The following is a 26,300-nucleotide window of genomic DNA, read 5'->3' on the forward strand; positions in this document are numbered from 1 at the left end:
AGGCCACTGAGGTGGCACTGAGCAGTGCAGGTGCAGTACTGAGCTCTGAGTGCTTGTGTGGCAGGAGGGTGACACTCCCTGTGTGCTCAGTGATGCTGGCTCCATGCTCTCCATTCCTGGAGTTTCAAGTGTTGGCCACTCCTCAGCATTTCCTCCAGCTTCAGGCCTTTGGTGACTTCTGTTGGTGAAGAATTTGTTTCCCCTGGTTCCTGACAGATGAATTAGCCAGAGCTGGACTCTTTGTTTTCCCTCCCAAATCCACACATTAGTCAGGCAAAGAATTCTTGACCTAATTGCTCATTCCAATAAAAATGTATAGATTAAATGGCTGGATTTGGAGAAGCACAGATTAAAACTCCAATGAGAGGCATGTGTGGTATTGGAGAGGCAGGGAGGGATGTTGTGAGGCAGCCTGGGGTGTGTGCATGTGTCCAACATCTATGGCAAGGCAAGACTCTTCTGTGAGATGCTCACTGCAATTCACATTCCAGTAAAGGGCTGGGCCTCTGCCTTGGCAGTCCCAGACTTCTTCTGATCCCAGAAAGGGATGGACACTCAGGGACATTCTTTTAGACACCTGGGCTGCATTAACTCCCCTGCACTGACAGGAGCCACAGCCACTGCAGGCAGCTCAGCCCCTCTGCCCAGCTGGAGCCTGCACAGGGCTCTGGGGCTCAGCCCACTTTTAGGGCACAGAGACCCCAGGATGGGTAAGAGCAGCTCTGGCAGGCCCAGGTGACTGAGTTGAGGCTTTAGGAGCACAAAGGCTCCACTGCTGTGTCCCCACCTGCAGTTGGAACAGGACTTTGTCCTGACAGCATTGCAGCCAAAAAAACCCCAAACCTGTTTATGTTCCCTTGGCATTTTCTCCCTTGCTCAGGGCTGCCAAAACTCCCACCCCTCCCTCAGGCACCATGGATTTGGGTTAGCAGTCAGCTTACAAGTGACTGTTCCCATCTGCCTCTGCAGTAAGTTATTAACATTTAATGGGCTAACTGGCTTGTGCTGAGATCTGTTCCTTCATTCAGGCATTTCCTTCAGCCATAATTGGGCTGCATGATTTATGTGGATTCCTCAGTGACCTGTTCTCCCAGTCTAAAAAAAGCTGCACCCCTGATTAGGTTGTTGGAGGAGCTGAGGGTTACTAGGTGTTGACAGCTGTCCAAACCACATCTATTTGTTAGGGGCAGCCACAGAGACATGGAATTCACTGGAGTGGATCCACCCTGACCTCCCACAGAATTAGCACCTCTCTATAGTGAGGAATATTTTGGTTTCAATTTATTTCACCATGGCTACAAAAGACCCATTCCTGTTTGCAGAGAGCCCATGGAAACTCATTGCCTGTTTCCTGACAACCTTTAGGACAGATGGATCTGACTGTACCAGTGTCACCATCCTGTCCCTTCCCTTAGAGACACCAGGATAAATATTTATGGCACTGGAGTTCTCATTCATGTCACCGAGTCCTTGGCATGACACGAAGCAAATGGGCTTAGCTCACCCCCTGAGGATCCTGGCATGACTAAAAAGCAAGCTGAAGTTTCTCTTCAAACATGTGGCAGCAGAGCCAGCAGCTCTGCCTAGTCTCTCCTGGTGAAGCCCAGGTCAATGTTCCCTGACCTGCAGGCACCCTGTAAAGTGATCTGGGTGCTGGCAACCCTCCTGAATGGATGCTGAGCTCTGTGCTTGGCATCTTCCTGAGAGCTCTTACAGGACTATAGCTGTGAGAAATGCCAGACAGTGCAGGCTTTTCAAAGGAAAAATGCCACCAGGCACAGAGTTCACCCTGTGCTGCAGACTGGAGAGAAGGGAAAGCAGAGACAGGCTGATGTGATCTGTTACCTGGCCATAACCCACCTGACACCTGGGGATCCTTTTCCCTATGACTTTAATCCTGTGTTGTGTAGGAATGCCTAGTGCCCAGAAATGTTCAGTGATTTTATATTCCATTCATTTTATTTTAAGTAAAGCTGTTGACACTTTGGCACAAAACTGATTTTAAGTATTTTTTAAAATGCCATCTCACCTGCATCAGTGTGGTGTCTGGAAGGAATCTGTTCATTCTGAGCTGCTAAATCTGTTCATTCTGAGCTGCTAAATGCACTGTCACTGCCCATGGCTGTTCCTCTGGAGCTCATCTCAAGAGCAGCACCGTTCTTTCTATTCCAACTGAAATTGTCACCTGAGTCTCTGAGGACTCATCCTGTTCTTCCCCTTGTCTGGGCTCTATTGCCTGTGTACAGCAGAGCCTTGATGCAACTCTAAGTCTTTAGACTTCAAACTGAACCCCCTTTTTGCCTCTGAACAAGCAGCTTTTCCTTGTGGTTGTTTGTAAAGATCTCATAGCCAAAGTCCTAATAAAATATTCATGAATTATTAAACAGCAGCTCTGTTTTCATCAGACTGAAATATCCCTTGCTGTGATGTGGTTTGCATTTTGGTTTGTGATAGTTTATTCTCTTCTCTGCAGAGCAGGTGGGCACAGCACCTGGTGCTCACTCTTGTTTTCAGTCTCAAATCCAGCCTTCCTGGGGGATGACATTTTGTGTTGCTGAGTTCCATCTCCATGAAGAAACACAATTCTTCAAGAGTCATTTGTGACACAGACCTTCAACTGCCTAATGCAATTCAGTCACATGCTGGCATTTTACTGCAGCAGCACTTTGATCATTCAGATCTAGTGCATTTTAAAGGCATCTCCTGCATCATTAACCACAGGAGTCATTGCAGCCTTTGGGCTGCAGGACCAAGGGCTCCCTGTCAATAGTTTGTCTTCTGGGTTCAGGTGCTCTCACATTTAGATCTTGGAAAGAGTGTTTAAAATTTAGATGTATTTCTCTTATTTGCATTTGTTCCTTCCCTCCTGTTGTTACCCCAAGGCTGAGCTTTGCAGGTAGAAGATACTGAGTTACAGGCTGCCTGCAATCTGTGTTCTGGAAGCAATTTAAATAACACAACCTGGAAGCTTAGCTGGGAACTCGAATGTCAGATGGGGGTGTTTTATCCAGCACACAGTTGCTCATGATGCAGGTTCAGCAAATCAAGCTGTGCCCCTCTTGATTCACATAGAGTTCAACTCCAGTTCTGCTCTCACTGGAGCACTTTGTTGTTCCAAATCTCCCCTCAGAAATTCCCCTGTGTAGTGCTGTCTTCAAGAATGTCCTTAGACCCCTTCACCTGTCCCTCATCCTGCATTTTGGGTGTGTGCTGCTGTGTTAGGGGGCAGGACAGGGTAACCAAGCCCTGCAGCAGTGACTGTGGTGCCTTCCTTTTTTCCAAGCCAGCTTTGCAGAGAAAATACCTCCTGAGCAGAGCAGATTCTCTACCAGGTGACTGCAGTGGGAACTGTGCATTGCTGCATTTACAAGTCCCTTGTTAACTGTGTGCTGCTGTTTTCTTCACTCAGAGCACAGATAAGTGACGAGCTCAAGGAGCTGATCCTGCGCATGCTGGATAAAAATCCAGAAACCAGAATAACAGTCCCTGAAATAAAGGTAAGGTGGGCCTTGATATTAGAGCTTTTAGTCTCAGCTGATTTTATGTCCTTTGGTATCTTCTAATGAGGCAGAGCTGTCCCCAGTGTTTGTTTTGGGAGCTGTCTCTAGCACCCTCCCTTGGAGAAGGAGAGTGCTCATTTTGCAGCCACAGCTCCATCACTGCTTCTTGCTTGGGGAATATTGACAAAAGCTTTCTTATTTGCTTATTTAAATGAAAATTACTCAAAAGCTGGCTGATCTCAGTGAATCCCTGGGAGAATCAGCATTGTCAGGGGAGTTGCTAGCTGCAGAGCCTGGGCTGGCAGTGTTGGATGTGCATTCCAGGGACTGGATGTGTGTTCCTCCTCTGGTCCTAGTGTGGCCAGTGGCCTCAAGGCAGCACATTTTTTTCCATCACCATTATTTGGGAGATGTTTAATAATAGAAAGAATGAACAGGCCTAGCAGAGCACAATGCTTTGCAGGTTGCGGTTTCATTCTGGGTTTGTGTGGGGCTTGCTGTCCTCCTGTCACCCCTCACCAAGGCTTTAAACCTGCTGGAGGATCTCAAAATTTCCATAGAGATCCCTCAGCATGCTCTACAGGGCGAGCCCTGCTTTGCTTTGTCCCAGGCCAACACCAGTATTGCCACCAAAGCTGACACTAGAAAGGCTGAGCTTCAGGAAAAAAAAAGTGACATCCCTTCCCTCCATGCCAGGAGGCCAAGGGCAGGTTTGGAGCTGTATTTTTGGGATTTCACTTGACAGCTTTTGCAGGGACACTGAGAGACCCTGTGGGTAGAAGAACAGAGCTGAGTGCTGGCCCTTGTCCCTGGCTGGTGTCCCTGGGGACTTGGATGCTGACAGAGGACCTGTCAGGCTAAGCTCTGTGCTCAGCCCATGCCCTCAGACAGGGCTTTCTTCCTACTCCCAGCCAAGAAACCATCCCATGAGAGGCAGCTAGAAAAGGGGGCTTTGCTTTGCTGCGTGCAAGACAAAGAATGAAAATGCTCCAGATAACTCAGGTTGTCAAAGTGTTTCAAACTTGATTCAAGGGGTGCCACGGGCTGGTGGCTGCAGGTGTGACAGCACTGAGCCAGACTGCAGCCACTTCCAAGGAGGCTGGTTAAAAACCACCTCTGGCAGTGGGAGATGGAGCAGTCTTGCCAGCAGAGAGGCCTGTGCCCCATTTCTGTGCCAGCCCAGAGCTGTGTGTCCCCTGCAGGTGCACCCCTGGCTGAGCCGTGGCGGTGCGGAGCCGCTGCCGCTGGAGGAGGAGCACTGCTCCGTGGTGGAGGTCACCGAGGAGGAGGTCAAGAACTCTGTGAAGACCATCCCCAGCCTGCCAGCTGTGGTAGGTGTGAAACACACCACATCCTCTGAGCAAGGGGCTGGGCTGCAGCCTTCAGCTGCTGGAGGAGGTTTGGAGAGGGGACATTGAGGTGGTGTTCACAGGGGTCCCAGGACAAGGGAAGAGATGAGAATCTTGACTCCATGTTTCAGAAGGCTGATTTATTATTTTATAATATATATGATATTAAAAGAAAATAATATAATAAAACTATACTAAAAGAATAGAAGAAAAGATTTCATCAGAAGGAATAGAATAGAAATTATAAGAAAATCTTGTAACTGACTAGAAAGTCCGTGACAGCTGGACTGTGATTACCTATTAATTAAAAACAACCACATGAGACCAACCAAAGATGCACCTGTTGCATTCCACAGCAGCAGATAATTATTGTTTACATTTCGTTTCTGAGGCCTGTCGTCTTAAGAGAAAAGATCCTTACAAAAAGATTTTTCATAAAAAATGTCAGTGACAGGACACGTGTGTTCCTGGCATGAAATCTCGGCCGTTTGACCCCGTGTGAACTTCTTGTGTCTGACTGCTGCAGCAGCCTGGCTCTCTCAAGCAGCTTTGCTCTGTGCTCTTTGCTGTAAAATGTCAGCTGAATTATTAAAGAAGCTGTTGTTCCTCCTTTGAACTAGCTTCCAGGAGCCAGTCCTGCTGTTCTCACTGCTCTGTTCTGTTCCTCAAAGATCCTGGTGAAGGCCATGCTGAGGAAACGCTCCTTTGGGAACCCCTTTGAGGTCCAGACGAGGAGGGAGGAGAGATCCATGTCTGCTCCAGGGAACCTGCTGATGTAAGTACCTACAGCCATGCCTGCCTCTGCAGCACAGCCAGAGCCAAGGCCTGTGGGGAGGGAGGGTGGGGGAAGCACTTTGCAAACCTTTTCTGTAGCATTTAAAGACAAAACTCCCTTCTGCATCAAACACTGGAGACAAAATCTACCCCAAGTCCTCTCAGATTGAAGTGCAGTGTACTACTGCAGCCTAAAAAGTCTTTTATAGATGCAGGTCTCTCTGTAAGATTGGTTTGGCCTAAACACATGTAAGGTGCTAAACTTGAGTCTGTTTTTTCACCTGTTAGTTTATAATGCTGTGATCAAAGATCCATTAGAGACTGGTGAAGTGAAATAAGTTTAATTAGAGTCTAGTTTGGATATATATTGGAGGGTTTAATTCTTTTCTCCTTTCCATGGACAACAGAAGTGGTGCCAAATAAGCAGTTTATGTAGGTTTTTTAACTCAAAATGAGATTATGGGATTTGACCTGGGCTCTGGGGCCCAAGTCTGGGCAGAGACACCATGGTCAGATAAAAGAGAACACTTTGAAATTGCTTTTTCACTTCAACACATACAGTGTTTTTTCACACAGTTTGTGCCAGTTAATGAAATAGTGGAACACCTTACAAGGGGGTACTTTGAAGGGTGGGTATAAATTACTACATTGGGATTTAAAAAGGAATAGAGATCTTGATGACTAATAGATTCAGCAGCAGTTTTTAACCACAATGGTGTGTACAGAAATGGGGAGAGAATTCGTCTGTCCTTTACTTGGTTCTTACTCTTTCTCCTTCATTTTTGTCACTGATTCCTTTTAGAGCCAGGATTCTGGGACATCAGTCCAGTAAATAACAGCTGGACCAGTAGCCTGACCTGGGACAATTTTTTTAATATAAATAAAGCTCCCACCCCACAGGATCTATAAGGCTGTAGCTGACAACAAAGCTGTGTTGTCCCAAAATGATTCTTTTGCACCCAGAATCCCAGTCCCATTCCCAGCAGACTCCCTTGGGGGTATGCTGAGTCTCACTGCACCATTGATAACACAATTAGAGGAGCCTCCCTCTGTCTCTCACAGGTGTGTGGGGATTTCAGGGCTCAGCTCAATTAAGGATGGCAATTTTCTATGTCCCCAGCTGAGTATTGGAGACTTAATGAAGACTTTGTCATGGTGTCCATGGCCAGACACCAGTTTGGCATTTAAACACCCTGCTGATGAGTGCTGCTGTGGGACACATCTGGAACATGGCAGTCACAGCTCTTAGCACAAGGGATTTGCCCTGATTTGTTTCTCTTCACTCAATGCATTTCAAATTAGCTATTGCTAATTGGACACATGTCTCTATCCATATCTTCACTATCATTGCTGGTCACTGCATTGCATTGCTCTGAAATGGGGAAACATTTACTAAATTTGAAGAAAAATGTATTTTATTCTTCCCACTGTCCCAGAGAGGTGACTTGGAGCAAGGCAGAATTTCTTTTCAAACCCTGCCTGAACTGATTTTTCAGGATTGTAACCCTGGGCCTGTTTCCAAAAGGGATCTGTTCCCTTCTGCCTTCATTTGAGGTGCTTGAAAACTCACCCAGGTGGTGGGAAAACTCTTTGACCCTTGATGCTGGTTCCTGCCTGGAGCTGGGTGCTTTAGAATCTGCTCAGAAAAAACAAAGTCCATTTGATCTCAGGTAGCTGTGAAACTTCTGAGGAGCCACATGATCAATGTCTTGTCCTTTTTAAAATATTCTTAGGCTTTCAAGATGAGCTGTAAGCCTCCACTTTTGTCTCCTTTTTAAAGTTGCTAGTCAGATTTTTTTTTGGTTCATTGAAACCCAGCATCTTTCCCTGTCTCAGCTAATTCTGGTCCTGTGTGTTTTCAGGCTCCTTGTACAGACTGAAAGGTTTATTTTTTAAAGCATTGTGTCATTTCCACTCTTGTGCTGCTGTGTCTGGTGCCCTTACTTTACAAAACCAGGCCAGGGAAGGAGCTGCAGCCATGTTGGGCTGGCCTCTGCCCAGCTGTGTGAGCACTTAGAAATATCCAAAATCAATATGAATGTGCCAGTTCTCCACTACACCAATCCCTGTGCTTAATTTCTCAGTCTCATGCCATCAGTGCCAATTTTTGGCAGTAACAATGGACTTAATCCTAAATTATTTCATGCACAACTAGAGCTTTGAGAACCCATCTCAAAACTGTTGTTTAAAAGAAAGATACTTGCCAAGTCTCTCCAACAAATAGTGTTGTATATTAAACACCACAGCAGGGATGCTCCTTTTAGGGCATATGGATTATTATTATTTCAAACTTTGGAAAACGTTTTACTGACTGAATCTAATGAAAATAACTTCAAATTTAAATAGATGTGTCGGATCCAATGGCATTAATCTCAAGTGAACCACAGCTAAATGGGAAATATTCATTGTTCAGTGAGTTATCTCTTGATGACAGTGTTATTTCCTCAGGGGCAAACAGAGACACCAAGCTCATCCACTTGTTAATTCATATTGCTTGTTCCCTGGAAAAGCCACCCGTGCTACACATATAAAATGCCAATGTTATGATCAGAGCTGTGTCAAAATAAGTTTCAAGTGAGTCTGGATTTCTGTAAAGCTGTAGGATCTTGCAGGAGCAGATAATATTGCTGTAGGGAGGCTCTGCAGAGTTTCTGCATGTCCATCATGCTTGTAGCTGTACAAGGGACCCCAAAATTGGGACCTGCCAGAAAAGCAGTGCCTGCAGCCATCACTGTGCTCTGGACATGTGGCTGCCCTGGAGGAGCTGAGAGAAAATTGAGCCACACATTGCCAAACTCTCCTGCACAGAGCTCCTTGTCCCAGTGGCAGGGTCTTTAGAGGGACTTAAATCAGATTTTGTAATAGTACATCTCCTTCTGGTTGTAGGTAGGAAATAACTGGGTGTGTTTCTACAAAAGAAAAAAGGAAAGCAATTAGAATACTCCAGTTTCACATTCAATCTATTTAATTAGACTGCATGTGAAATTGCCAGAGCCCCACTCACTGCTGCTTCAAGCATCTTACATCTGTGCCATTTCTGGGGATATACTCTGTAGGAAATCCTCTGGCAGTGAGCTGAGCTCTGCTACCAGAGCTTTCTGCTATTTGGTGCCTAATTGATGACTCTGAAAATGGAGCTGTCCTTCAAGCTAAATCCTTGGGATTTGGAGAGGAGGAAACTAAATCATGTGGCTGCATCTATTTGTAATTTCTCCCTGCATTACCTACACAGCATGCTGGGCTCAGTCCCTGGAAATGCTCTGGACAGATGTCTGTGGTAGCAGCAGGGCTTTCCTGGTGCTGCCTTGATGCCTTTAGAGGACACCATTAAGACACCACTGATGTGAAACAATTCTTAAGTTAATACTGGGAGGACAGAACATTTTTTAGCACTCTTTAGACCTGGAAGAAGCAAATCCTCTCCTGGCTGTTATTTACTGCTCTGTTTATCAGCACTGAGCAGTTTAAAAGGCAGAAGTTCAGTGCAGACATGCTCAGCAGGTGGAGGGGAACTAAAATGATGATGCCCCATTTAGCAGTTGCTGTTGTGCACACCTAGAATGGTGTGAGAGCTGCCAGCTGTCACCTCTCTGTCAGCTGAGCAGTGGCCAGGTGTCACTGCATCCTGCCTTTCCTGCAGGATCTCCCATGAGAGGCAGTGATTCATGGAGTCTTACAGATCCTGCAGACTGTGACCAGGTTCAAGCCCATCATTAATGGTGGCTGCAGAGCTAACTGATGTTTTCTAATTTTCCAGCTCCAGAGTATTTTTTAAACCCAGTTCAGCATTCACAGCTAAGTTCTGGATTTCTGCTAGCAGTGTTTGCTGCATTTCTTCTGCCTGCTCCACATTTCTCCTAACTGAGTCAGCCCTGGCTTCACCACATTTTATTGCTCTCATTTATTGCAACTACTACTATCAAATTAATTGCTGTGTTTTGACAGACCCAATTTACTTTCCCATTATGGCTGCTAACACTGTTGAGGAAATGTGGTTGTCAGCTCCTCTGTGGGGGATCAGTTGGTATTTTAGAAGCCTACCCTGCTTCCAATCTTCCCAAAAAGAGACCAGAAGGGTCACTGCCCTCAGGGCCATATTATCCATGTGGGTTAGGCACAAGGAAGTCAAGGGGAAAAGGAGGTTAAAAAAGTGGCTGGCCCAGGTCTCTGAGCAGAAACAGCTCCTCCCAAAGAGAGAACTGCATGTTTTGAGGGAAATGATGCCCCACATGCAGGTGGGTCCTCCCAGGGCTGTGGCACAGGATTTTCCTCTGGAATGACCCACCACCAGCAGTGGGGGGCCCAGTGCTCCTGGGGCTCTGCCCCATTGCACTAGAGACACAAAAGCCCAGAGGTGCCAGGGCAGCACAGCTGGACACCAGCAGTGTGCTGGGAGCCATCTGGAGCTTTCAGCAGTGGTAGGGGCTGGAGTGGGTTTGTACCAGTGCTACCAGTGCTTGTCTTCATCTGTCCTTAAGTAAATGTGGCTGATGTTCCATCCCCATTCTACTCTGCACTCTAGGCTGGACAGGCACAGAAATAAAAGCTCCTTCACCTGCTGCCATTGTCTTCATGATCACTTTCTTCCTTTGTCTCATTGTTTTGCTCTCAGGGACAGATTCCTCTTAAACACATCTGTATATTTGCATCCATCTTTAAGGTAATTCCATGTCTGTGTTTCCCCTGGGTGCTGTAGAAAGCTGTGCCCCCTCCTCACCCTGTGTGATTTGTGTGGTAGTCAGAGCATTAGGCTCCATCCTTCCTTCCTGTAGGAGCAGTTTTATTGCAGTCATTCTGTGTGTGTGACACTAATGTTTATGTGTGCTTTTTTTTATTATTATTTCTATTTGTGATTCTTTGAGATGCTTTTATGGAGGGAGGGGTGAAAAAAACCAGTTGGGTTTTAGCAGGAAGTGGTGCTCAGCCCCCTGTTTGCAGAGGGAATGGCTACAGAATTTGAGAAAGACTGAGCTTTGGAATTTGAGTTTAATATTTAGTGGTTGTGCAAAAGAAAAGGCTGAAGCCATCTCTGCTCCAGATGCTTCACCACTCCCTTGTGCTTCTGCCTCTGCTGCAGCACTGGGAGGGTTCTGGGCAGACCCAAAATTGGTTGCTCCAAGTGACTACCCCAGCCAGGACTACATCAAAACATGGTCACTTGTCCAGCCACTTGCACAGACCCTTCCAGGAAGTGTTGGTCCAGTTAATTCTGATAAATAACAAAATAACATTAATGCAAACCACGGTGAGCTGCTTACAGACACCTCAGTGGGAAGTCCTAGGATCCAGTGGTTAGGCAGGACACAGCCTCGAGCCAGGCTGGGAGATCTGGGCTGAGAGACTGGAAAACAACCACACATCTCTAAATACCTTTGGGAGCAGCTCCAGCACTTTGGAGACTGTCTGACCTGGTTTATGGCTCTGAGACACATGGATGGGCCAGAGCCAGGATGTCACCTGCTCTGGGTGAGGAAGGACTTGCAGAGATTCTCCAAAAATAGCCAGGAGAAGGCAGGCAGAGGCAGATGGGGACTGACGTGGTGCCACTGCCTCCTGCTGCTGCATTTCCATAGGGAGAAGGGACTTGAGCAGCCTGCATTGAATGGGGACTCCTGGAGGTATCCAGGGGGGTGTGTTTGTGCTGTGTAGGTTGTCCCACACCCTCCCTGTCCCCTGCTCCTGTGTTTGGGAGGGCAGTGTAGGGAGGCTCACTCCTTGTGGGACATGAAACTCATGTGAATCTCCCCACAGCCATATGTTCTCCTGGGTAACTGCACAAACCAGGCTTTGCTCCCCTGTGGCTTACAAAATGTAGGAGAAATAGAGTCTTATTTCTCACCAAGAGTTATTTACTGGAGATTCCCATCCAGCCCCAGGCCTCCCAGCAGGAGCCTGGCTCCTGTGCAGACATGGAACTCTGGTACTGCATCTCTGCTGCTTCACAGGCAGCCCCAGCTTTCTGGCTGGTGTTTGCCACCCTGAGGGTCCTCTCAGCCTGACTGGGAGGTGTTTGGAGAGGCAGAGGCTGCTCAGAGTGCTGGGACAGCATTGAAGACAGCCCTGACAGGAGCAGGATCAGCTGGATGTGCCAGACAGGGAGCTGGGCTGTGCTGAGCTGCCACAGAACAGAGCCTCTGCTGCTAAATGAGGTGATCAGTCATTTGAAGAGGGGGATGACAGGCACTGAAGGCAGGGCTGTTCCTCAGCCTTTCCTGCAGGGAAATGGTCCCTGAGTTCAAGGTCAGTTTTACTGCAGAGCTTTGCTGAAGTGGAGGGAGAAGGAAAGATGATTTTTGATCGTTTCTGGTTTCTTCAAAAATTGGGTTAGCCCTGTGTGTACTTTGTGTTGTTCCTAGGCAGGAAATACCCCCAGAGCCCCCAAACACTGTATGCTCCAGGCACTGACACTCCACTGCCAAGCTGGCTTGTCCATGCAGGTTCTACAGAAGGCCCTGGCACAGGGTGCCCAGAGCAGCTGTGGCTGCCCCTGGATCCCTGCAAGTGCCCAAGGTCAGGCTGGACAGGGCTTGGAGCAACCTGGGACAGTGGAAGGTGCCCCTGCCCATGGCAGGGGGTGGAACAAGGTGATCTTCAAAGTCTCCTTCCAACCTAAACCATTCCATGATTCTGTGGTTCAGCTAGACTGGTGTGAGTGAGGCTGGACACACCTGGGAGACACAACTGCTTGGAGATGATCACCTCCTTTGTGTTGTGGATATCTTTATGGTGGAGAAATGGGTGTTTTAGATGAAGCCACCTGCATGCAATCTGTTTCTGCTGTGGGTGGCACCTGGAGGTGTCCCCTTCTCTCCATCCAGTGACAGTCTCATGCTGTCTGGGGGTGGCTGGGCTGGGTGGAGGTGATGCTCCTCAGGGTGCCCTGGAGTGCAGTACAGCTCAAGCCCACTGCATGAGAAAACACCAAAAGTTAGGTGCAGGAGGAAAAGGCTGAAGTTACTGTGGTGTATGTGCAGTGCAAGGAAGTGACCTTGGCTGAGATTCTAGGGCTGCTGCTCTCAGGTTTTGGGGACTGCTGTTTTGGGGACCAGGCAGACTCACAGAAGCCAAAATCACACAGTTTTTGTGTAGGACAAACTGGTTTCTGGTAGAAACATTCAGTTTTACTGCCATTTACAGCAGCACTTTGGAGAAGCAGTTGTGGGATCATCCCTCTGATCTTTATTTTAAAAATCAGACTAAAGAAGAGCAAGCCAGAACTCTCCAAATGCAAACTAGATCGTTTGGAAACCATGCTGGTGGTCTGCAAGAGTTTTCCCTAGAACCAGACACCTCCTCTTGGAGAAGGGCATTCAGGGAAGTGGAGTATCACCCAAGGGGTATCAGGGACAGCCAAAGGTGATACAGAGACTCCATCATCAGAAGGCATGAAGAGGACACTTTGTTATTAGAAATCTACAGTTCTTATGGAAACAATGGTGGACCTAAGACCTGATTGGCCTTTAGTAATCTTTTCTCACACTACTGGTGAACTATGAATAGCACACTCTGGAGAACAATATCTATAAACAATGGTCACAGAAAGAGAGATAATAATTGAATTCTTTCCTCGAAGTTTCTCCCAGCTTCTGCACAGCTTCCCAGGATTTTCCTGGGAGAACCATGTCTCTCTCTGTTCAGAGGATATGTAATTACTGCAGTGGAGAGCTCAGTTTTTGGGAGCAGAGGCCAAGCAGGTGTCCAGGCCAAGCTGCCCATGCCTGCTGAGCGTGGTGCTGGGATATTGCTGAGGTGTTCATTGCTGGTTCATTGCTTCTCCCTGTTGATATAAACCCCCCCTGTCTTGCTGTGTAGCCACAACGTCTTTATCTCCTGTGAAAGACACCAATCACTTGTTTTTAAGATTTTAAAAGTTTAATAGTAATAAAATAGTTATAAAGATAGTAATATAATTAGAGTAATAAAAATGTGGGCGATTAGGATTAGGACAATATGAGACAGCAGAAACAAAGAGTTAGGGACTGTCTGGGTACCTCTTTCTGGGCAGCATAAGCCCGAAAAAGGACCCACGTTTAACAGAGGATTAACCCTTAAAAGCAACAGCCTGTTGCATGTTCATACACCTCATACATGATGCATAAATTCCATTCAAACACAGGATTCTGTCAGGTCAGTGTCAACTTCTTCCTCTGAATCCTGACGGCATCTTCAGGACTGAGAGAGGCTGGAAGAAGTTGGTTTCTTCTGATAAGGGAGCAATAAATCCTTTTTCTCTGAAAGATTTAGGTGTCCTGCTATTTAGGTGTCCACCTTTAGGTGGCTGCTATCTCGGTGGGAGCACCTCAGTTTTTGGGAGCAGAGGCCAAGCAGGTGTCCAGACCGATCTGGGCATTGTGCTGGGATATTGCTGAGGTGTTCATTGCTGGTTCATTGCTACTCCCTATTGATATAAAAACCACCCCTGCCCTGCTGTGTGCCCACCATGTCTCTGTCTCCCCACACCCCTGCAGAACGCAGGGCAGCAGAGAAGCCGCCCGGGACCCGGAGCTGCCCGACGTGTGCGAGGACGAGGCCGCGGCCTGAGGGCGCGGCTGCCGGGGCTGGCCGCCCTCAGCCCTCACCGCCCTCACGGCCCAGCCCGGGGCCTGCCCGGCACAGCGGGAGCGGCCCGAGCCCACAGGAGCAGCAGCCCGAGCCCAGCAGGAGCAGCAGCCCGAGCCCACAGGATCAGCCCGAGCCCACAGGAGCAGCCCGAGCCGGCAAAGCCCGGCCTGAGGAGCCGAGCAGCAGCGGGAGCCCTGGCCGAGGTGCCCGCGGCTCCTCCGTGCGTGCCTTGTGCTTCACCTGAGGAACCGGGCTGGACTCCTCTCAAGGGTCCCTTTCCCCCACACAGACTTTCTCCTTGTGTTGTTTAATTCTCTACTTCAAGCATCAGGAAAAAACAAACTGGTTTTGTATGGGAGGGCAGCTGTTTTATTTAATGCACTTGGGTACATCAGGAGTGCCGCTCCTGGTGTGGAGATGAAGGCAAAATGTCTTTGGGTATCAGTGAAATGAGGATGAGATGCTGCTGTTGAAATGAACACTATCCCTCCCTGTGGCTTTCTTTCTCTTTCTTCCCTTTTCCTGTGATCCCTCAGTTTTGCCCAGTGGCAGCCGTGCCCCCAGCCGTGGCTTTAGTCAGGCAGTGCTGTAAAAAGCAGAGGAGTCACAGGAGATTCCCTGGATGTGAGTGAGCCCTGGGCTGGCACAGAGCCCTGGAGCATGGGGATCCACTGCCACACAGAACAGCTTGGTGCTCCAGGGACAGCTGCCAAGGCTGCTCTTCCAAAGAGCTGGGAATGCTCCCAGTCCTGCACCAGTCCTGTACCCATGGACCATGGTCTCCAGCTGAAAAGAGTGGCAGGTTTTGGGCTTTATTTTATTTCATTTCCATCTCTTCACTTATCTATTGTGTACCTGATGCTTTTAAACTTTAATTTCAGGAAAGTGACCCAAACTGGGAGAGGTTCCTAGGATGAAAAATGTCGGTGGAGGGTTTTTAGAAAGATACAGAGCACAAGTTCACAACTTGATCTTTTGATTTTTTTTAAAAAGGCTTTAATTTTTAATTTTGTTTTAAGACTGATTTTTATGCATGTACTGATGCTGCTATTTTATCCATAGATTGCTTCTAAACTTGGGGTTAGAAGCTTCATCTCAATAGTCTGACAACTGGTAAGAGATTACACTTAAAAAGGTAAACACAAAAAGGCAAATACAGCCATTTTTGTGGCTGTTGACTGTACAGACTGTGTGGATAATCAGGAATTTCACTCTTCTATTCAGAGAGTAAAAACCAGTGACATCCATCTGTCAAAATATATGTCATTATTTTCCCTTGAGCCTCATGGGGTCTAAGCATGCCCCTGGGAAGCCAGTGGGATTGGAATCTTATTTTATAGTACTTAAAGAAAGGGCATGATTAAATTTGGTTCCTACATAATCATCTTAGTGTCTGTTTTTAGGTTAATCCTGAGGGCCTGGGACATTGTTCCCTCATTTTTTGTGCAGGGGGATCCATGTATGAGGGTTGTTGGTAGTGACTGGTGTATCCTGGTGCTCCTGTTCTGTTTGCTGCAATCTCATTTGATGGTTCCCAACATTTTATAGATGGGCTTTGCTGCTGGTGCCTTCTGTCTGTCCCCAGCCTGTCACCTCCCCTCACTCAGCCACCCCAGTGGGATGCCCAGCACTCCCCAGCCTGGGCTCTTCCTTGTAAATATTGGCAAAATGGGAAAGAATTGCAGCTTCTCTATTGAATGGAGACCTTTAATGCTGAGAGCTGCTGTTGCATCCTGTAAAGGTTGCTGCTGTGGGGCTGAGCTCTGCACTGCTGCTTCCAGGTGCTAAATCCTGCCTGGTTTTTGGTGTCTGCACCAGCTGTGAGCTCAGCATCCACTGAGGAGCCTGCACCTGCACCAGGAGGATGCCCTGATCCTTCCCCCAGCCTGGAACAAGAGACTTGCTGCTTGTCATGAAGATTTAGGTACCCAGAGGCAGGGAGTGAAATGTCTGAGAGCACAGGGGGTTCTGCAAATGGGAAAGATTGTCCAGGTGGAACTGCTGCCTGTGGAAGGGACAGTCTGTGGATACAAACTGATCTGTCCTCCAGTCTGTGGAAAAAAACTTTCTCCAGCTGGTGTCCCCAGGGCAGGGCCAGGGAGTGACCTTGGAGCAAAGACACATCTCAGGAACGTGCCCTGCCCCAGGCAGAAAAGGGAGTTCTGGTAATCCCCATCCCTGTGGGACTTCTGAAGTCTAAGCAATACCTGGGCTGTGCTCAAAGAGCTCTAAGGAGGCAAACATGGGGTTAGTTCTTGTATTTTTAATCTGTAGCAAGAATCATTTGCTAGCCTATGGGTTATTTTAGTGATGCCCAAGGGGTGGGAGCTGGTGGGGAAGGCTGTTCTCAGCCTCAATTAATGCAACCCAACAAATGATGAGTTACAAATGAGCTCCATATCATTTTCCTTTATTAGTACCTAAATCATCACTTCAGTTTTGGAGAGGAATGGATGTTTTTTATGATTATCTCAAAATCTACTTTGAAATATTTGCCCTTTCAGCTAAAAGAAATCCTTCTGGAGCTGTTCCCACGAACCAGAACCACCCCCTCGAGCTCTGAGCTCGTGTCACACCTTGTTTCTTCAGCAAATCTGCCAACAGGCTTTCCTTTATACCCCTAAAAAATCACCCCCATGGTGTCACAAACAGCAGCCTGAAAACCTGCATGAAATGAGATGAAAAATGTGCCCTGGCAGCAGGAGAAATGCTCAGATAGGCAAAACCAGGCTCTACTCACTCAGCTGCAGTGAAATCCTTGCTTGTTTATGTGCATGTTAGAGCAGCTCAGGGCAACTGGTTCTGCTCTGAAGAAGGGAAGAGGCTGAAGAGAGGGGATTTGTTTGAGAATAAACATCCCAGGCAAGGCAGCGCTTTCAGCTCTTGTGTAAAATCATTCTCTTCAGCCGGATGGGTAAATATTTGTCTGTTCCTCTCTGTGATGGAGGGGATGGGGTTCAGTGTGGCTCTGCAGAGCAGGGAGCAGAGCAGGTGTGGCACACTCATGCTGTGTGTTTTTCCCCTCTGCTGTTCCTGGAGCACTGGGATGCTCTGGCCTGGGTTAGCTGGGCTTGGAATCACCAGGAGGGCTCCTCTTTCCCCCATCACCATTGCATCTGGTCAAGTTTGCCAGACTCTTCCAGGCTGAGGATGATTTTCTTGAAAGAAATTTCTCATTTGGGGGATCAGCACATATCTGTGATCTCCAGGAGATGGATTTCTTTGTTTCACTCAATTAATGGCTCTTGGTCTTTGGTTCTGGGGGGTAGTGCTAAGCAAAAATCCTGGTCAAGTCTCTTCTGTCCTGCCGTGGGGAATGCACAGTCCATGTCTTTAACCCTTTGGGCAGGAATGTGCTGCTGCCAATGTCACTTGCAAGCAGATGAGGATTCCAACATCAGGCTGCTGACTTTGGGTAGGGCTCCAACCAGAGGGAGCCTAACAAGAACAGTGTAGCTGCTCCGTGCAAAACAGTGGCTCCATAAAACGACTCCCAGGGTGCACTTTCATTCCTTATTTATTGCCAGACTTGCAAGGAGGAGCTGCTGGGAGAAATTTCATGTTCCTTCAGCACAGCTCTGCCCTGAAGCCCTCAGCAGCGCTGCCATGGAGGAATCTCTCCATCTGTGGTGTGTGACTGCGAGCTTGTTTGCTCTCCCCAGCTCTGTGCTTTCCCTCCCATCTTGCCCAAAATCCCAAGAGCTTTGTCCCAGCCCCTGAGAGGCCCAGGCTCCCCCAGGGACAGGGATCTCAGTGAATTTCCCAAGGCAGGAGGGCTGTGCTGGGGGATGCCACTGAGCCTGAGCACCTCTGGGGTGCAGCAGGGAGACTGGAGAGCAGAGTGGAGGATTGGTGTGGGAATGGAGCTTGGATGAGGTGCCAAACCTCTCTGCTTTAGCAGGGCTCGTTTGTGGGGCAGTTTGCTGAGCAGAGCAGTGCAAGGCATTCCTTTCTGGCCCAGATCCTTCTGCACAAGTCCACGCTCAGCTCGAGTCCCTCCCAGGCTGAATTAACCCGCATTATGCCATGACCCTGTTGTTGTGAATGCAGCCTTCCATGGGATGAGGGAAGGAAAGCAGCTCATCAGTGCCTGCCCTGCTCCTTCCCTTCCTGGAGAAAAGCCATGTACACTCATAGCTGCTGCTGGCAGAGCCCAGACCCTCCGTCAGTACCCACAAAGCCATCAAAGTGCTCCCAAAAAACGGTGTAAATTCAAGAAAACATGAATTGCAACCCTTGAGGGTACAATACAGATTCTCTGTGCTGTAATTTTGCTGTTCTTTCTGATTTCTAGGTCTGTTCTGTTGGTATTTCTGTCTCTTGTTGCACTTGAAGCTGAACCTCTGCCCCTGTATGTGCTCTGCTATGATTCCAGCATGATGTAAATGCATTCAGTACTGTGACAGCGCGTGGCTGTTGCACTGTAAATATGTACCATGAAGAGAGAGGCTATTTTTTGCATGCTTTTGTACTGTAGAACCGATGAGAAAATGACAATAAATTCCACAGAGATGACCCTGGCTGTAAGTGCAGTTCCTAAGGCAGCTGCCAAGCGCAGTCCCCAGCCCGAGCCCGCCTCCAAGTTCAAGCCCTCTTTAGCCCTAAGGCCAGGGCCGGCTCTAAGCCCGGCCTAAGCCCCGATCGCAGCCCAAAGCGCGGCCCGGCGCCGGCCCCGCCCCCCGCGCTGCGAGCCACGCCCACTAGCCGTCCGTCACAGAGCACTCCGCCTCTCAACCAATGAAATCGCTCAGTCACGTCTGTGCCCCGCCCTCTGCAGAGCCTTCTGGCTGTCGACCAATCACACCGCCCAGTAGCGTCATGGCCCCGCCCCCTGCGTCTTCCAATCGTCACAAAGGCCTCCACTATTTGCTCCAGCCCCCATTGTGTCGTCACTGAGCTCCTATTGGTTGTTGGTGAGCGGGCGAGGCTTCAGCCGCCTATATAAAGTGCCGCGGGAATTCCCAGCTCGGTGAGAGCGCAGCGGCGGCGGCCGGGGCTGGCGGAGCTCTCTGCCCTCGGCCCCGCGACGCCGGAGTCTCGGGGCCGCCCCTGCCTCGCAGCGCCGCGACCCTGCGCCCCCGGGCTTGGGGGGGGGTGTGCGCCGTGCTTGGGAGGGAGGTGGAAGCGCCCTTTGTGGCCGCTCGCGGCTCCCTGCGCCGGCCCCGCCATCTCCCCCGCCCCCGACAGGAGAGAGACAAAGTGCCGGCCCCTCCACATCGAAGAGGGACAGCGAAAATGCCGGCCCCTCAAAATCGAAGAAGGATGGAGGGCACCTCCGGCCGGTCAAAGCCGAGTAGGTCGCAGAGCGGCCGGGGGCCGCGAGGACGGCGACAGCGGCGAGCCCCCCCAAATCGCAGGGGGACAGAGAGAATGCCCGCTCTGGCCCCCCAAGGCGGAGGACGATGGAACCACCGCTCCCTAAATCGAGGGGGGGCAGAGAACGTGCGCCGGCCCTCCCTAAGTCGGAGGGACATGGACACAATGCCAGGTCCCCCCATATCTGAGAGGAGCAGGCGCAGAGGGTCCCCCCAGAAGCGGAGGGGGACCGAGACCACCCCCAGCCTTCCAAAGGTAAGGAGGGTCGAGAAACTCCCGATCATCTTGCAGGATGAGACGGGCGAGGACACGTCCTTCGCAAACATCCCCGAGGGCGAGAGGGACGGAGACCCCTCGAGCACCGCCCCTCCTTCCCCCGCCCCCGTGGAAGAAGCGAAATAAAATTGGCAAGAATCCAATTTAACTGCACACCGAAGGCTTTGACTGATGTTTGTTTTCCCGGCGAGGGGAAAGGAGCAGGGAGACCCCTGAGCCCTCTCCCCAGGCGAGAGGAGGATGAGACCTCCTGGCAACTCCAAAGGCCAGATGAGGATGGGGAAGCCCCCAGTCCCCCCAAAAGAGAGGAGGAGGGAGAACCTCCTGCCCCTACCCTGGCCAAAGTCAAGGACAAACACAGACCCGCTCCAGCCATCCCCAAAAATGGCACTTATATCATTTCCTTATAGGAAATACTTATATAATTTCACATATAAGGAAACGGGGCTATCTTTACATTTCAGTGACATCTTCACAAAGGTAAGTGCATTAAAATTTAAATTCTACCCTTTTCTTCTCAAGCAGTGCATTCCTTTGTCTTCAAGTACAAAAGCAACAAAGTCATGACAGGTAACAGTGGCAGATCATGCTGTTACTGTCACAGTTACTCCGAGCTCACTTCACCACATCCTGGTGAAGCACTGGGCAGCTTGTTGTTTATTGCTGCCCAGTGAGGAAGAGTCACATTCTGTTTGTCTCGTTGTCAAACATCATATCGTGCTTCTACCAGTCCTTTGCATCAATCTGGCATTTCATCCCTTAAATGAGGAAAAAAAAGTTAATTTACTTATCATTTTTTCAATATTCTCCTGTCTGGAGACAGTTGAATCCTAGAAAAAAAATAAATCTAAGTAAGCATCACGCAGCAGTTCCTACTTTGGGAAATTGCACACTGCATTCAATGGAAGCCTTGGAAAAACAGTGGGCCTGTGCCTAGAAGAGTAGAATTGTCAACTTCAAGTTGCTTGCAATCTTTTTATTTACAATAGCAGCTGTAAGTGATTTTCCTTCTTCCACTACAGGAAAAAAATAAAACTGGAAATATTACATTTGTAAATATATCCACCCTGTCTCACATTTGGGGAGTCACCAATCTATTTCAACATTTGCCCATTCAGAACATGAACTTCTTGTGTAGCCTTAAAAATATAATGGGTGCTGAACTCTTCAGCAGTGGGATATGGGCCTGGCAGAATTTATCTCCGTGGGCACTGAGGCTGCTGTGCCCGTGAGGTCCATGAGGCCCATGGCAATGGCCTCTACACTGTTGCTGAACAAAACCCTTATTAACCACCGTTGTTTGTTGGCTGCACAGCCCACACACCTCCCTCCTCCCCGGAAGCACTCACCGTGCCTGTCAGGCTCTGTACATACAAACGAAGATGGTCATTCCAAGCACAAGGAGCCTCAGAGGGGACCTTCTCTCTCCCCACAATTCCCTGAAAGGCATAGTGGCTGCTCCTTGCTGGCCTGCTTCCCACAGGAGTTCAAGGCCCTTTGGGAGCGTTCGCACCCCCAGCCAAGCCCCAGTGTCCCCTCACAATGACCGCCAGGCTGAGGAGAAGCTCCCATTTTAGGGCAAACTGTGATTTTTTTTTTTGGTGGAGGGGGAAGGGGGCGGGGTACATTGAGCCAAAGACCATGGGAGTGACTCCAGCATCTCCACATTTCCCCTGGGCTCCATGCCTGTGACTCACAATGCTGCAGTGCCGGGTGGTCAAAGGCCCAGCCCTGCTACCCATTTCAGGGGAAGAAAGAGGAAGAATTTTGTCAGGGCTCAACCTGAAATGACATTTTGCCACAACTCATTGTTCTGCAGCTTTGCAGAGAAGCAAGGTCTCTGTTCCTGCCACCTGGTGGTCCTTGGAACGCACATGTGGGCCCATCTGTCACCTCAGGTGACCCCAAGCTGTTTTGTCAGTTTGAAAGGGCAGCGGTTGTTTCAGTGTTGCATTTCTTGTCTTCTTAAAGCCACTCCTACCTCTACTACAGCCTGAGCTTGATGACACACAACCGCCTACATGGAGGAGAGGCATCAAAAGCTTGACAAAGGCTGAAGGGAACACTCTGGTTTCCCCTTTTCCCAAGAGGTTTCCTTAGCTGGAGTTGCTAACAAGGACCAGACGTGGTGGCTGGTTTATTTTTCCGGCCCTCAGTCCTGCAGGAGCTGCCCAGGGGGCTGGCGAGAGCACCTGGCTGCCTGCAAGGGGTGGCTGGAGGCCTGTGGGGCCTGGCAGCCGCAGGGGCTCCCCGGTTCCAGGGGGGCACTGGGGCATGCCGGGCGGGGGGCAATGGAGGCAAGGGGCAGCAGCAGGCCTGCTGCAGGCATAGTCTCATCCTCCCAGCCCAACGGCACCCGTGTTCCGATGGAGATCGTGCTGATGGAGAAGGTGGGCTCTGGCTGCCACTGAATCATCCAGCTCCTGGACTGGTTCGAGCTGCCTGACAGCTACGTGCTGGTCCTGGAGCGTCCGGAGCGATCGCGGGATATCCTGGAGCTCCTGCAGGAGCAGGGCTTCCTGAGCGAGGGGGCGGCGCGCTGGCTTTTCTGCCAGGTGCTGGAGGCCGTGTGGCACTGCACTGCCTGCGGCGTCTGGCACGGGGACATCAAGCCGGAGAACCTCCTCGTGGACCCGGAGAGTGGCAGCCTGAAGCTCATCGACTTCGGTTGCGGCATGTTTCTCCAGAATCAGGGCTTCAGAGAGTTTGCCGGTGAGCCCACGGCCCGGGCCCTGCTCCTGGTGCCAGGCACTGCACTGTGCCATTCCCTCCTGGGCTGTGGCTGCGGCCTGCTGCCGGCTGCCCTGTGCCCCGGGGCAGATGCTGTGCCCCAGGAGCCAGCTGCTGGCCCTGCCGACACAGGGGGGCTGCACAAGGCAGGCCCTGGCCTTTTGGCTTGGCAGGCCTGGTTGGCTCGGGCTGCTCCGCTGGCCTTCCCTGCCTTGCAGAGCAGTTTCCCGGCTTTGGCCAATTGTCTGGGGCTGCAGGGTGCCCTTGGTGGAAGTTGTGGCCGCCGGTGCAGGCCCTGCCCCTGGCAGGAGGCTGGCGCCAGGCTCTGGAAGGCAGCAGCCTGCGCCCGGCCAGCGCCGCCTGTCTCCCCTAGGAACACGCATGTACTGCCCGCCCGAGTGGATCTGCCGGGGCTACCTACTCCAGGAGTCGGCAACCATCTGGACCCTGGGCGTGCTGCTCTATGTCATGGTCTGCGGGCGCTTCCCCTCCAAGAACGACCATGACATCGTGTCGGGGCAGCTCTTCTTCTGGCAGCAGGTCTCTCCAGGTCGGTCTCGGCCTCGAGAAGGCGGCTTTGGCGGATGGCAGCGCGCAGCCCGGCCCGGCCCTGCCGCAGCTCGGCGGGAGCTCCATGTGCCCTCCGGGGCCGGCCGCAGAAGGTGGCCCGTGAGGGGCTGGGTGTGGCACGCTGGGCTGGAGCGGGTGGCCGTGTCCTGCCGTGCCGCTGTCCCGCAAAGGGCAGCTCTGAGCACTGGCAGCGTGGCCCGGCTTCTGCAGGCGCCGGGAGCAGCCGGGCTGGAGCCTTCTGCCAGTGAGCGGCGCTTTCTGCCTTCTCTCCCCAGAGTGCCAACATCTGATCCGCTGGTGTTTGGGCAAGCACCCCGTGGACCGGCCGGAGCTGGAGGAGATCTTGCGCCACCCTTGGGTGCGGGGCGGGTGCCTTTGATGCCTCGCTGGAGCCCCCGCAGCACCCAGTCGCCGAGTCCCACGCAGGACTGAGGGCCGGAAAAATAAACCAGCCACCACGTCTGGTCCTTGTTAGCAACTCCAGCTAAGGAAACCTATTGGGAAAAGGGGAAATCAGAGTGTTCCCTTCAGCCTTTGTCAAGCTTTTGATGCCTTTTCTCCAGATAGGTAGATTTGTCTCCCAGAGTGCAGAGGAATCCCTTAGGAAAGGGCTGCGTGCTTTCTCACAGGACCCGGTGTCAGCACGGGTCATCTCTGAAGATGCAGAAGGCCAGGAAAATCCTGAAAGCAAAGAAGTGAACCCAGCCCATGGTAGTTCAGCAGTCCTAGAAGGATGTGTCCCTGGAGGAAATATCCTGGTGCTGCCAATTTCCATTCCACAGCTCTTAGGAAAATTCAGCTGTGCCATAGAAGAGCCTTGGTATGGTGTTGGGTAAGATCCTGCAGCAGTTAAGGCAGGTTTTCCCATGTCCAGCTCATGCTCTGGAGTAGGCAAGGGAGGAGGAGGACAAGAGGAAGAACTCCACAGTTGGGTTACTCATTGCGAGAATCTCCACCACTCCATTGCCTTCTTGAGAGCTGCTGGACCAGAGATGGAGGAAGCCCTTTGGACAGGACTTCCTCCTCCCTCAGAGCCACAGCTGTCTGCAGGAACTGCTCATCCTTGAGGATGCAGATGGCCAGATAATGCCTGGAAGTAAAAAGGGGAGCCCAGCCCTCTCCAAGATGTTCCCAGAGGCAAGTTTTCCATCAGCAAGTGTCCTGGAGCTGCCTGCACCCTATTCATGGCTCCCAGGATGTTGTAGCCAAAATTAAGGACAAATGCAGGGGATAGAGATCCCCAAACCACCTGAAAGGGGAGAGTGTACAAAGGTTCCCTGGTCCTCCATAGGGTGGTTGAGGCTGGAGACCACCCAGATGCCCCTAGGGAAGAGGAGAATGGAGACTCCCCCCAATCCCCTTTGGAAGGGAGAAGCAGAGAGACCTTATATTTTTCCTTTTTAATTATTTTTCCTTTTTCCTTTTTTATTTTCTTTTGTTTGTTTTATGTTTCTGTAGTAGTGAATCAAGATGGAGATCTCTGGCTCCCAAGAAGGCAGCCTTTGGGTGCAGCCCATGAATATGGCATTGGAGTCTGTGTATCATCAAAACTGCAGGAAAAACAGAAACTCTCCAACAACATCTTCTCATTGTCAGAGAAGCAGGCATCCCTTCGTTCTGGCCAGGATATGCAATAGAATTATTTCATCCACACATGCCTAGCATGTGCAGTGAAAATCACTCTGACCCCCATGATTCTTTACCAGACTTTTCTCATATTTCTCAATAAAGACCCCAAAGAAATTCTCCTTCATTGCTTCTGTATTATGCAATGCTTAGGATCTGGTGTCTTCCCTGTGAGGGTGGGGAGGCCCTGGCACTAGTGTCCCAGAGAAGCTGTGGCTGCCCCATCCCTGTCCAAGCCAGGCTGGATGGGCCTTGGAGCATCCTGGGATTGTGGAAGGTGTCCCTGCCCATGGCAGGGTGAAACAAGATGAGCTTAAAATCCCTCCCAACCCAAACCACTCTGGAACTCTGTGTTCTGCTCAAACACACAACGGGCCCCAATAGCTGCCAATGGCAAACCTACCTGTTAATTGATGGATAAATAAATTCCTGGCAACCACCAACACAAAAGGAAGAGAAACAGCTCCATAAGAAGGACTGGCAGAGGCTGAGGTTGGAGATGGGGACATTGAGGGTTCCTTACTGCACAAACTCTCTTTCTGGATAAATGCTGTCCATCCACTCCAGATGGATTCATACCCCAGCATTTTGTCAGGGAGTAAATAAAATACTGAAAGCAGAATTGCTGGTTCCCTGGGTATGCAGTGTCCTGGTGAGGTCACATTGCTGCCACCATGGCACATCTAGCCCTGACATGGTCAGTGACACATCCCAGGCCACTAAATGCCCCTGGAGCTCATGGTCATTTAGGATCTTGCTGGGGACTCAATTTGGGGTTGGATCCACTCAGGTAAAGGGCTTGAAATCTGCTTCCCCTGATTTTCTTGTAAGTGGGCTATGTATCAAAATGGATTTTGAGAGCAGTAAATTATAATTTAGTGCCTATTATAATATTCATTAAGAGCTGCTCTCTGCTTCAGTGTTACACCAAATACTAATTATTAGAAATTAAGGTGACAGGAGGGATTAATATTCTGAATTGTGTAAGTGGGAGTAATAGGAGCCTAGGAGGGATAAGCAGACAAAGCAGCAGGATGATTTCCTTCCTATGGGGAAATCAGGGGTAATGGAATCCCCAGTAGCCCAGCACTGGGAGGCAGGGCTGCCCAGGAAAGGGGACAAGATTAATCAGAGCTACAGAGACAGACCCCAAACAGAGCTATGGCCCAGCTGTGAACATTGGGTTCAAAGTGTTCAGTTTTGGGGCATCACCACCTGGCAGGATCCACCCAGTGGATTGACCTCCAAAGGCTCCATCTTGCCTCAATGTTATTTTTCCAGTTTGTTTGTTTTCTAGTTTGGTTTGTTTATTTTTTTGATTCCTCTTCAAGCTGAAATTAAATTCCTACAATGATTTTGCCACAACCTAGTCTAGTAAAAGGTACCTCTGCTCATGGCAGGGAACAGATGATCTTTAAGGTCCCTTCCAACACAAACCCAATTGCAGCAGGGATGGGTGACATGGATGCAGAGCAGGATGAACAGCCAGGGAAGCAGCCAAAGCCATGAAGAGCTGTGTGAGGGACATGTTTTTTTCTTTTTCATGTTTTTTTTTTTCTTTTTCTTTCTCATTCTCTCTTTCCTATGGTTTAATTAG

General features: G+C 50.0%; 2 protein-coding genes across 3 annotated transcripts in view; both read left to right on the forward strand.

Annotated features, from left to right (window-relative positions):
• CAMKK1 (calcium/calmodulin dependent protein kinase kinase 1) overlaps window positions 1-18,700 on the forward strand; it is a 98,192-nt gene extending 79,492 nt beyond the window's left edge. For both annotated transcript variants that reach the window (XM_059865958.1, XM_059865957.1), the window contains exons 13-16: window positions 3,410-3,497; window positions 4,703-4,831; window positions 5,521-5,624; window positions 14,092-18,700. In XM_059865958.1, coding sequence (XP_059721941.1) covers window positions 3,410-3,497; window positions 4,703-4,831; window positions 5,521-5,624; window positions 14,092-14,164 — 394 coding nt within the window. In that variant the 3' untranslated portion in view covers window positions 14,165-18,700. The remainder of the gene's footprint in view (window positions 1-3,409; window positions 3,498-4,702; window positions 4,832-5,520; window positions 5,625-14,091) is intronic.
• Window positions 18,701-22,068: 3,368 nt separating this feature from the next.
• On the forward strand, window positions 22,069-23,456 carry LOC132337613 (serine/threonine-protein kinase pim-1-like). Its single transcript, XM_059866377.1, has 4 exons — window positions 22,069-22,167; window positions 22,216-22,489; window positions 22,881-23,057; window positions 23,353-23,456. The coding sequence occupies exons 1-4, from the start codon at window positions 22,069-22,071 to the stop codon at window positions 23,454-23,456; spliced, it is 654 nt and encodes a 217-aa protein (XP_059722360.1).
• Window positions 23,457-26,300: the final 2,844 nt, after the last annotated feature.

The sequence above is a fragment of the Haemorhous mexicanus genome, chromosome 22 (genome assembly GCF_027477595.1).
Source record: "Haemorhous mexicanus isolate bHaeMex1 chromosome 22, bHaeMex1.pri, whole genome shotgun sequence".
Taxonomy (NCBI): Eukaryota; Metazoa; Chordata; class Aves; order Passeriformes; family Fringillidae; genus Haemorhous; species Haemorhous mexicanus.

Bases quoted from the DNA above. Each gene is read 5' to 3' on its own strand.
- LOC132337613 (XM_059866377.1), top strand. From the start codon at position 22,069: ATGGAGGCAAGGGGCAGCAGCAGGCCTGCTGCAGGCATAGTCTCATCC. The intron at 22,168-22,215 runs GTGGGCTCTGGC...GACTGGTTCGAG, and splicing joins AGATCGTGCTGATGGAGAAG to CTGCCTGACAGCTACGTGCT. The intron at 23,058-23,352 runs GTCGGTCTCGGC...TTCTCTCCCCAG, and splicing joins CTGGCAGCAGGTCTCTCCAG to AGTGCCAACATCTGATCCGC.